This window comes from Plectrocnemia conspersa, unplaced genomic scaffold, assembly GCF_051122295.1.
Source record: "Plectrocnemia conspersa isolate PC_06_02 unplaced genomic scaffold, ASM5112229v1 ptg000012l, whole genome shotgun sequence".
NCBI lineage: Eukaryota > Metazoa > Arthropoda > Insecta > Trichoptera > Polycentropodidae > Plectrocnemia > Plectrocnemia conspersa.
Window position 1 is genome coordinate 650,468 of NW_028277176.1, and position 15,378 is coordinate 665,845.

At 28.8% G+C, this 15,378-nt stretch overlaps 1 protein-coding gene across 1 annotated transcript in view; it reads left to right on the forward strand.

Annotated features, from left to right (window-relative positions):
- Nucleotides 1-511: 511 nt before the first annotated feature.
- The window catches only part of amon (prohormone processing protease amontillado), a 66,336-nt gene continuing 51,469 nt past the window's right edge, over nucleotides 512-15,378 (forward strand). Inside the window, exon 1 of the mRNA XM_088199962.1 lies at nucleotides 512-964. Coding sequence (XP_088056088.1) covers nucleotides 794-964 — 171 coding nt within the window. The 5' untranslated portion in view covers nucleotides 512-793. The remainder of the gene's footprint in view (nucleotides 965-15,378) is intronic.

Sequence of the window (15,378 nt, forward strand, 5' to 3'; positions counted from 1 at the left end):
GTTTACTAGCACCTGCCAGATAAATTATATTTTTTTTAGTAAAAATATATATCTACCAGTGGAAATGTACTCCAATATAATTTTACTAAAATTACATTTTAAAATTTTTAGATTCCCTTTGAGGAATAAATCAAGAATCTGGGAGGTCATTTCAGATTTTTCCAGAGGGGAGGCAAAAGATGGCCAGTCAGTGGTCGTTTATTTTAATATTTCAATTTCATTAAAATTCACTTTTCTGGTCAAATGCTCCCTCCCCAAATGACGTCCCTGGTTTTATTACACCTTTCGGCGAAACTCTATTGTTTCTGTACAGGTAAATAGTTCTTTGTTTCTTTTTGTGATTTAGTAAATGGAATTTTTAGTCGTTTTCTAATCTAAACTTATTTAAGCTATATATGTCAGTTACTTTTGTGAATGACTTAGATGTTTTCAGCTATATATTATTATGTTTTTAAATTGTTTTAGAAGTACATATGAATGTGTGTTCATTAAATTTTCTGGATCTTTCCAGGGTTCAATCTTGGATAGAAAATGCGCTCCACCTTTGTTCTTAGGTGCTATCTAATTACCATATTCAGTGCACCACCCCATTGAAAAGCATCTTCACGCAGGGCAGTTACTCCGCGACAGATCGTCACTGAGAGTGAAGTTAGCCAGATCCGGCGCGAAGGCAGCCAGCGCATGCGCCGCGCGGAAAATCGATACGCGGCCGCGGGGAAGAGGCTTCCCGGGCGTGACGTCACCACCGCTCGACGGGTGAATGGTGTAGTTGTCAGTCAGTCGGCTGCCGACGATGTGGTGGCGCGCCCTGGCGTATCTGGCGCTCGCCGCCCTCGCCGCGGGCCAGCACAAACCCAAGTCGTCCACCTTCACCAACTCGTTCCTGGTGCGCTTGAAGAGGGCCGGGGGGCCGACGCTCGCGGCCAGCGTCGCCAGCAGGACCGGCTTCGACTACTTGGGACCGGTGAGTGCGACCTTACAATCCTATGCGTCCGACACACGGCGAGCGTTTTTTCTCGCGTGCATATGGTGAAATGTTTTGGTCTCGAAGTGCCGCATTTTCCGCATGTTTTATTCGCACGTTGGCTTTTAATAAGTTCAGCTGTCTCGTATGTTTACGTTTACTTAAACGGTTTCTTTAAAACGTTTACGCTCGCTTTTGAATCCGCGCGACGCCGATCGTCTTCGGTTCGAATCGTTTCTGCATTACGACATACGTGCGTATCGAAGGTGCAATATTTCAAATTTTTAGCATCTTTAAGCTTAATTACTTGTGGATATATATTTTTATAAAGTCCATTCCAAATTTAAAAAAATAATTTGAAATTTAAGATCTATCTATTTATATTATAAATACACATTTTAAAATCTAAATTTTTTTTAATATTCTATTCTACTTATGAAAATAATTAATTTATTTATTTGAATAAAGAAAATCGTTACATAACTGATTAACCCAATGTGTCACGATGGTCAGATGGCTAGTTTTTCGCTAGCATATGTATTTTTTCTGTTAAATTCATTTTATATACTGATGTGTGACTTATTCGGGGGGGGGGGGGGCAAGACTTGCCTAGTCAGTGGTCGTTTTATTATTATTTCCATTTCATTAAGATTCTTAATATATAATTAAATGGCATGAATTTTTTTGGGCAAATTCATGGAGGTTATTGTTTATAATCCACGTCAAAAGCAATAAAATCGTACCGTCGTCGTCGCATTGAAAAGGCTCGGTTATGTAGCGGTTATGCATTAATTTATTTAGCTAACATAGCTAATTTTTAAACTAAATTTTTTTCAATAAAACACATAATAAATTAATTAAACATAAACAGAAAATACAAAAAAAACTAAATATTATAATTTATTTCTTAATGCACGAATGTGTTTCTTTATTCCATTTAGGAAATCCGCTATATTTTTATATTTGTGGATTGTCCTAGGAATATTATTATACATATTCTCACCACCGTACATTATTCCCTTGGCCGTACTCGTTTTCTTATACCTAACTATCATTAAATTCTCTCTATTTCTAATATTAAATTTAGGTACATCTTTATTTATTATTAAATACTTATTAAAATACTAGAGCAACATATTATTTTTTAACTTATATATAAATATTAAGACCTTTATCTTCAATATTTCTTGCACATTTAACCATTCCAATCTATCAATCATACTTCGACAACTAGTAAATATACATTTATTTAAAACTACTCTCATTTCCCTATTTTGTGATTTTTGTAACATCATTTTATCTAATTTATTAAACATATCGAATATTGTTGCACAATAGTAAATATAATATGACTACATATTACGACTTACAATAAGTGAGAATTAATATTTTTATTATTAGTATTGATTTAAAAATAATATATCGAATAACAACTATATTGTTTGTGTTTATGTGATAAAAAATATAATAAGAAAAAAAATCTCGATCATATTTTCAGTTTGTAGGAATTTGTAACTATTGTATAATAGTTTGTAAATTATATTTTATTAATATTTCCATTTCTTTGGGATTCATAGTATTTCATTAAATGACATGCATTTTCTGGTGAATTTTCACGGCAAAAGCAATAAAATTGTGCCGTCTCCGTCGCATTGGAATCACTAGATTATGTAGCGTTCATATTAGGACTTTTCATAATAATATTACGACTTACAATAAGTGAGAATCCATATTTTTATTAACAGTATTGATATCAAAATGTGAAAATAACAGCTATGTTTATGTGATAAAGAATATAATAAAAAAAATCTCATTAGTTTATGACGATCTACTTTTGTTTATATTTGCAGTTAGTACAAAATTTTGTAAATTACATTCTTACTTATAATTCTTACTTATAATTCTATACACGTTTTCATTCTTACTTATAATTCTATACACGTTTTTATTTAAATAATATGGTTTCCAAATTGCTAGTTGCTAGTACGTACACTTAGATAATAACCTGAAATTTCGTTTCTCATTTAACTTTCGAAAATAAAAAAAAGCTTTTCTAAGAATAATGTCATTTCATAAAATTGGCCAGTCAGTGGTCGTTTTTTTTAATAATTTGATTTCATTAAGACTCATAATATTTCATTAAATGTTTAGAATCCACGTCAAAAGCAATAAAATAGTGCAGTCGCCGTCGCATTGGAAACGCTCGGTTATCTAGCGTTCATATTAAATCTAAAAAAAATGAGGAACATATAAACCGAACTTTGACCAATAGAAGAGCGACAAAAACAATTATCACTTCTCAGAAGTCAAAAATCCACGTCAAAAGCAATAAAATCGTGCCGTCGCCGACACGATTTTATTGCTTTTGCCGTGAATTTTTGACTTCTGAGAAGTGATAATTGTTTTTGCGCCCTCCTATTGACCAAAATTCGGTTTAAATACATTTCGACTAATAATCTTATTATCAGTAGTCCGTAGTAATATTGGTTGGGATAGAAAAACTAAAATTATAATTAAATATAAAACTAAAATTAGTCAAATTAACTTTCATTTGGTTAGGTTTCGCAACTGTCAATCGAGTTAGCAGCGTTTGATTTCACCTGCGCCTATCAGTTAAATTATATTTTCACTAGTAGAAATATATATCTACTGGTGAAAATGTATTTGGACTTCAATAGTGAAAATATAACTTTCTCTTCATATATAAATAAATAATGATGTATGTAAATGTATATAATACTACGAATAGAAAAGTTTCATTTGTAAAAATATACATCTACCGGTGAAAATGTATTTCAATATGATATCACTAAAATTACATATCTTAAACAATATTTTCGGGATAGATTCGAGACTGTTTTTTAGATTTTCTTCGGGCTATAAACCTAGATTTCTGGCTTAGAATCCGGGACGCCATTTCTATTTCAATAAGATTCATAGTATTTAATTAAATGACACGCATTTTTCTGACCATATTCAAAGGGGGGTATATACCTCCCCCAAATTACTTCTCTGTACTTATTTCAACTTTTGCCTTAAAGATTCAATGATTTAATTGGTATGTAAAATTATGCGGTGATTCTTAATTATCAAGTTTCAATGAAAACATAAGGTATTATGTTTAGACGTTTTTATTGTATCTTTTTTTATAAAGTAACACCGTGCAGGATTTTAACATAATATTGTCTTTGACAGTTTAATGGATATTTCCATGTTGCGAGTTGAGAACAGCTTCGTTGACCTAGAAATTTCAGACATTATATAGCTGTGCAAATTTCATGACGCAGGAGCTCACCGTACGATAGTTTTTGTTTCTTCAAAGAACATGTTTTTTTACAACGATTTCAACGATTAAAAAGTAGTATATAAAAATGTCGAAAAACTACGTTTCTACTTAAATTTTTTAATATCTATATTTTTGTACACATGTGTCATAATCGATCATACTATTTTTTACTTATGACACAATATTCCGTAATAGCATATTTAACTTATTATAAAGTATCCCTAATGGTATTACGTTGTTCAGTATATGCCACGTAGCACATTGATTTTTACAATATGTTCCCCCACAGCTCCAATAAACTTTTCTGTTTATATTAATTAATATTTAGTAGATATTTTTTTCTGTTTTTTTTTATTATGGATTATCACTGTCTCAGGAGGCTAGAGATTTATTTGTCGCCACATTCGAATGTAAACCTAATCTGTCTTAATATATCTAGCTGACGTTTTTTTTTATTGTTTTCTTTCAGTTTTCATACATATTGTGTGTCACTAACAATTGCAGCTTAATTTAATTGATTGAAATATTTCGTTTTAGTTGTTTTTCATCTAATTCATGTGAAAAATAATAATAATATTAACGCACTTTTTTCATACGCAATATAAAAAAATAATAATAATAAACATATTATAAATCACAAACTATAGACATACAAACTATATTTTAATAATAAATTGCAATTATACATATTATTAAAATATTTTATGTACCATACAACACAACAATTACTGTGGATCTTATCTAGTTGATATTTTATGCAAAGTTAGGTTATTATTTTAATCATATAAAAAAACCCACCTTCATATATTTTAATATCTTAAGTGCGCTATATGCTTTGTATATTTTGTTCAAACAATTTTTGTTAGTCCAACTGCTAGAGAGTATCACGTTTTGGGTTAAAAAAATGTTTTTTCATAAATACATGTTTTTTTTTCAAACGTGACATTGGTTATTCAATAGTTGAACCTTCCATTAAAAGTTTTCTTTTGTTAAACTTTTAACCTTGTACGCCGACATAAATATTCTAAACACGTATTTTATTATGGGCATAGTTATATTAAGAATAACACTATTAGAGTTTCAAATCCGAATATCCGATTATCGAATATATTGTCTCGTTCTTAAACTACACTCATCCATCAATTTATATTATAGATACGTTCCAGATCGAATCGTATTAATATTTATTTTAATCATAAAGTAAAAGCAAAATCTAAAAAGCAACTCAGGACATACTGCATGGGCAGTGGGAGAGGTTTCAGATGTAGGTCAAGTGCAAGCCATTGACTTATCCGTTAGTACATCGACGTGCTACACGCATAAAACTAAATATGTTCGATTTAGAGTATTTAAAAAAAATGTATTTTTATAACGCGTACACTGCAGGATAAGCGTATTCGTTATTCTAAAATTTATCAAACTATTCATTCATATTTGAAGTGAAAAATTATAAATTTCAAAAAATATGATACAATATCATCCGCGCATCCTTTCCAAGCAAAGAGCAGTTTTTTAAGCGGTACTTATAGTTGATTAACGCATGTATATTTTTACTAGTGAAAATGTAATTTATGTGATAGGCGCTAGTAAAATTATGATTTCAACATTCCATATGTAGTAATATAATATATTTATTTACATACTTATCATATTTATTAGTATAATTATATTTTCACTAGTGAAGCTCAAATACATTTTTATCAGTAAATACATATTTATATTAGCGAAAATATAATTTAACTGATAAACAAAAGAAAAATACAAATAGACGTCGCATCTCGCGTATTGCTCCATAGTTTGTTTACACTTGGATTGTATACTAAGTTTTAAAAACATGATAGCTATACTTACCGATATTTCTACGAGTATTGGTCAAATTGTATTCAAACCGAATTTTGTTTAATAGAAGATTTCTCAGAAGTCAAAAATTCACATCAAAAGCAATAAAATCGTGTCTGCGCCGTCGCGTATCCATAGCGTTCCCACTGCGACGGCGACGGCACGATTTTATTGCTTTTGACGTGGATTTTTGACTACTGAGAAAGGATAATCGTTTCTTGCGCTCTTCTATTATATGTTCCATATTTAATTCGTAATATTATTATAAAAGTCATAGTTTCAATGCTCGTTACCGAGTGTTCCCAGTGTGTCTGTGACGACACGATTTTATTGCTTTTTGACTCCCTTGAATTTTGCCAGAAAGATCCATGGCATTTAATGAAACACTAAGAATATTAATGATATGGTATATAATAAATATTAAGAAAATTGACGACTAGCTGGCCAACTTTTGCCTACCTGTAGAAATTGTCATTAGAATGACTTCTAAATTATAACAAATCCACAGTGTATTATAACAGCGCAGGTAGTCACTTTTTTCATGTATCGCTGTGTTATCTAAAGCTTAATTGCACCCTATTTTGTTTCGTAAAATATATACGCTATGACAATAAATACTTATAGCATATATAACATTGCAGAAACATATATTTTGCGTATTGTGGGATTGCAAAGAAATTGTGCATTACGAAACTCTTAAAGTTGGGCAAGCAATGATAACAGCAAAATTCTATTGCGCATTTTTTACTTTTTCGTGCACAAGCACGATTCTACAGGCATTTTTTATTTTTTCGTGCACAAGCACGAGGTAATGGAGTGAAAAAAAGCCTGCACTTGTCAACAAAAATCGAATAGTTCTACAACACGACAATGACGAAATTGACTAGGTTTGAAATAAATTTAATCTCAACCACATTATTTTCCAGAACTTGCTCATTCTGATTTTTTTCGATTGATACAACACTTAATAGATGGGAAATAAAAATCAAAATACAGACGATGTGTGAAACAAGGCTATCGAAATATTTTGCATTTATTTTTATAGTGTAAAGTATTAAATTTATATTGCAAAGAATTTAAGTGAAAGGTATCAAATTTATAGTAATAATTATTAAATTTATAATGCAAAGTATATAAAAGTTAAGTATCAAATTTATAGGGGAAACTATTAAATTTATAGTGCAGTTAAATTAACATTTCCCTTAAAAAATTGACCGAGAATTGGGATAATTATAATAAAATTATATTTTGAATCATTAAAATATTATAGAGATTTTTTTTGCTTCATCATTAAATAAATGATATTAATTTCGAGATTATCTTATATTTATATTATATGTTATACTCTATTCATAAAAAATATTGGAAAATCATTACCTTAAACCATAATAGTTAAATGCACAAAATGCTCCATATATTATATTTAGTTACAAAATTTTATGGTTTACCCTAGGTGTACACTATAATAAAAAAAGCTCGAGTTATTTGTGGAAATACACGCTGTATTATTTTTTTGTAGGATCCCTAATAATTTGTGTAATACATTTATTTTTATATATATTAGAAAATTTATAAAATATTATTTTATCTCCTGCAAAATTTAGTTTTTTTTAATACTTATGGTTTATTTTAAGTAATATGTTACGTAGTACATTTAGAATTTATAAACTTTAAACTTAATACATATGTTATAATAATAGTATTAAAAAATAAATATTCTGAAATAAAATAACTAAGACGTTTTTTTTAACTTAGTGATACATTCATGTGGTTAGTTTTTTTAGTTGTTTTATATTACATTATGGATAAGTGAAACAAAAAAGATTTTCTTTAATTAGTTTTCAGTTTATATATACAGATTATTAGTATAGTAGATTTTATTATTATGCATTATTTCATCACAATTTAATCTGATTACACATTTTTTACAAAAAATAGGCAAAATAACGAGAAAAACCATATTTTTTTTCTGTATTTTTTTAAAGCGCTAAATTCAGATTTATATGTATTATTTACCATGTAACATGGTCTTTTATTACCAAATATAAAAATGTGCAAAAAAAAGATTTTTCAATATTTTGTAATTATATTTACAAAACTGATATGTAAATAAATCGTAATACAGAAAAAAAGCGCGAAATTTTTGTGTAGTAACTATCGGTACGCTTGATAATTTCATTTACTTCTAAATCTAAATGAGGAACATACACTTAATTTAAATGAGGAACATATACACCGAACTTTGACCAATAGAAGAGCGACAAAAACAATTATCACTTCTCAGAAGTCAAAAATCCACGTCAAAAGCAATAAAATCGTGCCGTCGCCGTCGCAGTGGGAACGCTCGTTACCGAGCGTTCCCACTGCGACGGCACCGACACGATTTTATTGCTTTTGACGTGGATTTTTGACTTCTGAGAAGTGATAATTGTTTTTGTCGCTCTTCTATTGACCAAAATTCGGTTTGAATACACTTTGACCAATCCTCTTATTATCAATAGTATGTAGTAATATCGGTTGGGATAGAAAAACTAAAATTATAATTAAATATAAAACTAAAATTAGTCATAGAAATTTAATTTTGTTAGGTTTCGCTGTTTCGCAGCGTATAATTTCACCTGCGCCTGTCAATTGAATTATATTTTTGCTAGTAGAAATATATATCTACTGGTGAAAATGTATTTGGACAGTGAAAATATAACTTGCTCTACATATATAAATAATGTATATGTATATAATACTACGAATAGAAAAGTTTCACTTTTAAAATATACATTTACCGGTGAAAAAGTATTTCAATATGATTTCACTAAAATTACATATCTTAAACAATATTTTCGGGATAGATTCGAGACTGTTTTTTAGATTTTCTTGGGCTATAAACCAAGATTTCTGGTTTAGAATCCGGGACGCCATTTCTATTTCAATAAGATTCATAGCATTTATTCTAAATCCATATAGAAAATTATTTAATTAAAATTAAGCTTATGTTTATATTCTTAATATTTCTTATTATTTAATTTATTGTATTATAAATCTGGATTTGTATGAATTATGTATTGTAACTCGAAAGTTGAAATATTTAATTGTATTCAAAGCGCACAATGGAATACTTTACAACACTTTGAAAATGTTATTGTTTCCTCAGAGATACTTTTCAATTTAATACAATAATATTTTTTTATGTTCGAAGACAAAACAATGATTCATTTTCTCTTATGTTACACAGAGCCTAATTATATAATAAATATATTGTCATTGTAGGAAATTGTTCGAGTGTAACACTAGCGACACCGCTTTCAGTTTAATAACAAAGTTTCGATATCACACTTGAATCAAACTCAAACCAACTAAAACAGACAAAGTTTATTGTTCGCGAAACTGTCGCGTCTGGAGGTTTTATTTTAAATTTGTTACTAAGCAAAATTTTAAAGCTCACCGTCATTACATAAGCTTAATTTTCGACACAAAGAAATTAATTAATCGTCGCAAAAAAAATCACGTTACTGAAATGTGAAAGCTCAAAGAAAAGTTTTTTCACTAGCCAAATTAAATTCGAAATTATATTTAATAAAAAAATTATTTGTTATATTTGTTGTAAAAATAAAACGACAATTATTTCGCTGTGTGGAATAATAAGTAAAAAAATTGTAACGACTCGTGATGACGTCACACGCCCACTTACCGCACTACATATTCTCGCCCTAATTTAATTATATTTCCGAAAATTTATTCTATCGAATAACCTCAAGATGTCCAGGGTCATTATCTATTTATGTAGATTTTATGGAGATGCCTATTTATTGCCCGGGCGAAAGAGGTTTATATATAACCATCGAAAAAGTTGCGAGAAAAATCAATGTATTTTACTTTACAAAAAATATAGACATTAGATAAAGTCATCAGCCTGAATATATTTTTTTACGCAGTATGATTATTTTTTATACATATTTAATAATTGACAATTAAGTTAAAAAATCTGTTTCAAATTTATTTATTATTTAAAAAAAGCAATGAAAAATATAAAATTTTATTGGATATTTTCAGTCGAATAAATAAATTTCTTATTTTCTATAATAATAATAATTATTAACATAATATAAATATGTTTATTGTATTTTAAAACCAAGCTGGTAAACGAGAGGATCCCATTAAAAATGCAAAGGGTTAATGTGTTTTATTAAATATTAATTCGCCTTTTGTTATAAACAACTTTATATAAAAGGGTACAATATATTGTATATAATTTATAAAATACTTTTAGCCGTTTATAAAAAATGTATGGATTGATTAAATTATTATTTATGTACTATATATTCGCTCATAATTTTGCAGATTTAATAGTAGATTATATATGTCTCACGGACAAGTATTTATCAAATGATTGGACTCAAAATGTGCGGTGATAGCGACAGGTCGCATTTCTTATGAGTCCTTACCAATACAACGCTACCTCCTTTCGTTTATGCGACATCTGTGCTAAGCGTACATTAGATATATTTTTAGATGGTACGTTCACGACCGGTCAGTTGCAAATTGACATGTTAATCATCGATTTGAAAACGCCCACAAACGCGTCATCCCAAGTGAGTTGTCTGAGCCTATTATTAGAATCTCGAATATATTATTTACAAGTATAACGCTGATTAATTATAATTAATTAATATTCATTAATTAAAATATGAAGGTACTTTTTTAAGTTTTAATAATTTTCGAAGGAAAATGGCTGTTGATATTATTTACAAAATTTATTATTATTAAAAAATATTCTTCGAAGTAAAACATAAGTAACGTAGGCGTCGGTGGGGGTGGGGTAGAACATCATAAATTAAAATATTTATACAGCACCGAGGCAAATATGATTACAGTCATGACGTAGATATTTTTAAACGTGCTTAGAATAAATATTAGGAACTGGATAAATTTCTTCAGAAAACAACACTATTTCAAGGATTTCTTCTACTTTTGTAAATAATTAAATTTAATAAAAATCTTAATAGTGTTTTTGCATATTTGCTTAATTTATCTATAGACAAACTCTAGTTTTTAAAATTTGAAAATTGCGAAAAAAATTGTAATTTTTATTTTTATTTTTAAGATTAATACAATTTTGTTTGTTATTTTTTATTGTGAAATTATAGCAGATTTTTCAGCTCAGTTAGATTTATTCGACCTACATACATTAGTGGGTAATTAACTTTTTGACCCCCCGAGGGGCGATCGTAGCGAGAAATTTTACGATCTCTTCGTTAGGATCTGCCACATACATATACATATACACACCTGATGTTACTCGTAATTAACATTTACCTAAATAAATCTGTAATTAATTTGTGTTACATACATATATCAGAAGGCGGTTCTTTGTATTGTATTATATATACATATGTATAAACATATATATAGTCTTTCTATAAGCATATTTGTATAAACCATATATAAACTTTGTTGTAAGCATCAAAACGTTTTATTTTTCAACAGCATGAATAAAGAAACCGCAGATGTCGTTTTTTCAAAGTATTTTGATTGAACAGGAATAGGAATTGCAATACCGGTATTGTGGCAAAAATTGACCTTTGGTACTACCGGTATTATAAAATTAAATATCGGTAGTACCAAAAATATTTTTTTTTAATTTTTTAAATACGTACATCTTATTTATTAAAAAATATATATTCATGGCTTAGAACTGAGAAAATGACGATGCCAGCAAAAGCGTAGAATAAAATGATGCTCATTTTAGGGAATTACCATTAAGTAGTTTTATCCGGGTAGGATATCAAAGTAGAATAATATTATCCCTTTAAATCAAAGAGAGCCGAAATATTTACAGAGGAAATGTAAAAAAAAATATCTAATCATATTCGATATATTTGTATTATTTTGTATATGAATATATAGCGGTACAAAGCAGTCCTCAGTAATTCTGTTATATAATAGAGAAATGACCGCGATCTTTTTTATGATAGGGTTATCTGGCGAAGTGAAAATAAAAACAGATATTGCATACACGAAATTCTTTCTACTATTTGTATATTTTTATCTCCACTCAGACGTATTTTCACCCAAATAGTTTACGAAATATGCTTTAATTAAATTGGTGTTAATATTAGTAATAAGGAAGTCACATAAATTATATTTAAATAAAAAATGTAGTTGAAAAAATTGCGTGAAAAGTACGTTTTATTAGAAAATAATGCAAAGTTTTTTTCTGTAACTAAAAATAGATTTAATTAAGATAAGTTGTTGTCGTGTGTTTTTTTAAATCAATCAATATAGCAAATACTTCCATATTTTTTTATTGTTGTAACAACGAAGTATAATTGATTTTTATTACCTCACATCATTGAGAGACAAATTTTTCTTCTAAATATATTAAATATAAAATAAACAAAGTATTTTTTAATTTTGTATTAAACTTTGGCAATACATTCTTTGGTTGACCGTACAACGACCGGCGGTGCCTCGTCCGCTGATCTCATTCATACCATTTAATAAATATGTTACTATTATCTATGCAATAATTGCAAAGCAGCCCAATCTGTGTATAATAAAAATTCTCATCATCCACCCGCCAAATATACATATTCATTAAAATAAAAAAAAGTACATTTAAAATCTTTTCAACATTTTTTTCATATTGCATAGTTGTGATACAAATTATTTTTTTATAATATTTTTTTCCGATATGAACACAGAACATGTCTATGCTAATGTGCTATCGTACATCACTAGTTAACTAGCAAGCGCTCGAAGCCGTGGTTGATTTATAGTGTTAAACGAGCGTTTAATTGGACCATATTGTATCAGATTGGCCGCTTAATTGAATAGATAAAGATTATAAAAGAAACCTTTATTATCTGGTGGCAGTTTTTCATTCTGCAGTAGTGCGGGGGTTAGGTACGAGAGAGACGGAGTAATTCGCTTAGCTCGGAGCGCCTTTGAACTTTGAACCGCAAAGGGGCTTCTCAAATTGTTATCGCGACACAAAGGAATATTTTAAGGGAGCCGGAGGGTAGGTCAAAGTGCGTCAAAAAAATGAAAACATTCCAATTTGCTGTACGGATCTGAGCAGGCTTTCGGGCCAGAGTTAATTACAATGCTCGCGGGCGCTTGCGGTATCTAGGGAAAGTTATTTACGTAAATTAAGTATTACTTCTTATTCCTCTTTAAATTAGTTTTTTAATTCCCAAATATCAGTATTAATTCATTAAAATATAGATTAAGTATTTATTATAGTATTTAATCTTATTAGATTTTCTCGCAGCTGTTTTCTTATATGTTTTATTTATAAAAAAATTATATTTAATATTAGTTAATATAATACGAAAATATTGATCTATGTAAGCTGCAATAAAGTAGATTTTCAGGGGGAATGCCACCACGCCCCCCCCCCAAATACCCCTGAATTTGCATCATTCAATATAACATTGTTTTTTTTTCTATAATATTGTACGTATATAAACAATGAGTAGAATAGGGCTTTTTAGGTTATCTTTTAACCCTTTGATCGCGGATGACACCTATAGTAGTCATCAAGAAAATAGCCAGTATGCATTGGGCACATAAAGGTGTCATGTATGCATGAAATTGAACACTAACTTTAGTAGTATCATTAGATATTTTTTCAACAAAATATTTATGATTGTTCAGAATATATTATAGGATATACATTAAGACATTATATTTATGGTCGGAATAGCGTAGTCCGCATAGACTAGATTGGTAATTTAAAGACCACGGGTTCGAGCCGCGACTGCATAGTAAAGTTTTTATTTATAAAAATGCGCTATTAATAAATCACAGTTGCATAGTAACATCTATTGATTGTAAATTATAATACATATAATAATTTATCATTTTTTATTTACAATAGACTGAAAAGTCTGGTGGTTAATTATGACATTATGTCTGATTGACTCATTCAAATGTTACAGATTTAATTCGTTGTAACGCATTGGGCTTACGCCTGAAAGATTAAAACGGAATTTATTTTTTCTAAAAAAAATCATCGCAGTAATATATTACTGTAATTTTTTTATGGTACAGCCATAAGCATTGTATGCATTTTTCTAGAATTAGATTAGTGTTAATTAATTGAGCACATGAAGTTTTATTTTAATAAATACTATAATGTTTTATTATCTGAATTAAATAACAAATATATATTTTTATATAAAAAAACTAATAAAACATGTTTAAAAGCAGCACATAAATTTATAATTTTTTTAACAAAAAATAATAAAATTCCAGTGAAATAATTATTTTATATACGTGATCCAAATAAAAAAGAATACATGTTTGCAAAAATATTTACGGTTGTGAATTATATTTGTTTTTTATACATTTATAAATTTCTCATCATTAGGGAATTTTTTATACCTAATATTCACGATACTCATCCATGAGATGGAAAATCTAGTAAAACCGTATTTGTGACGATCGATTAGAATTATTATTATATAATAATGTTTTAGGCATCGTGTTAGTATTTTTATTATTATTATTACAAATCTGATACTCAATATTTGACAGATTTTCCCAATGCGTCATAATGTAAAATTCTGCAAACAATAATTAAACCATTAAATTAAAAAATTATGAAAAAAATATGATGCACACTTAAAATAGTAATATTTTCCAGCTCTTTTTAGTTTCAATGTAATTAACTTCAGATTACACCTTCACAAAGTTTTTTTGTAAAGAGAGTGCAAGTACTCTGAAACACTTCCGGGGCATCAGCATGTAATAAATATTCTTAAGTTCACATCTATGTCATTAATAATTTAGAGCCAAAAGAGCAGAGGACCCAGATTTGATCCCTGTAGTGCTCTAGATTGAGCAAAATACTCATCGGAACTAAAATATATGATACATCACAACATAATATTAAATAAATATTAAACAATTCTTATGTGAATATGTATTACGCGTCATATCAATAAAAAATAGTTTTCGAATATTTTGTCAAAGAACATGTAATTTTAAAATCGATAATAAATAAATGACACATTGCCTGGTACTGGCCGCAAGAATCTGATAGATTTCCGTCATTTTAAAATCTGATCACGCAATTTTTCAGAAATGCTCGAGCAACTTTAATTATCGCTAATAGCGTTACATATAAATTATTTATTTTATCTTTGTGGCGAAAAATTTGTACAGTTTAATTTCTCAGTCTGGTTTGTACGTTCATTGTCTGCTTGTAAAGTTTTAAATTGTACAATAAAAAGCATACATCTTTAAAATAAAATTTCTTTGCTTATTCTCGTAAACTCGCGTCGAAAGT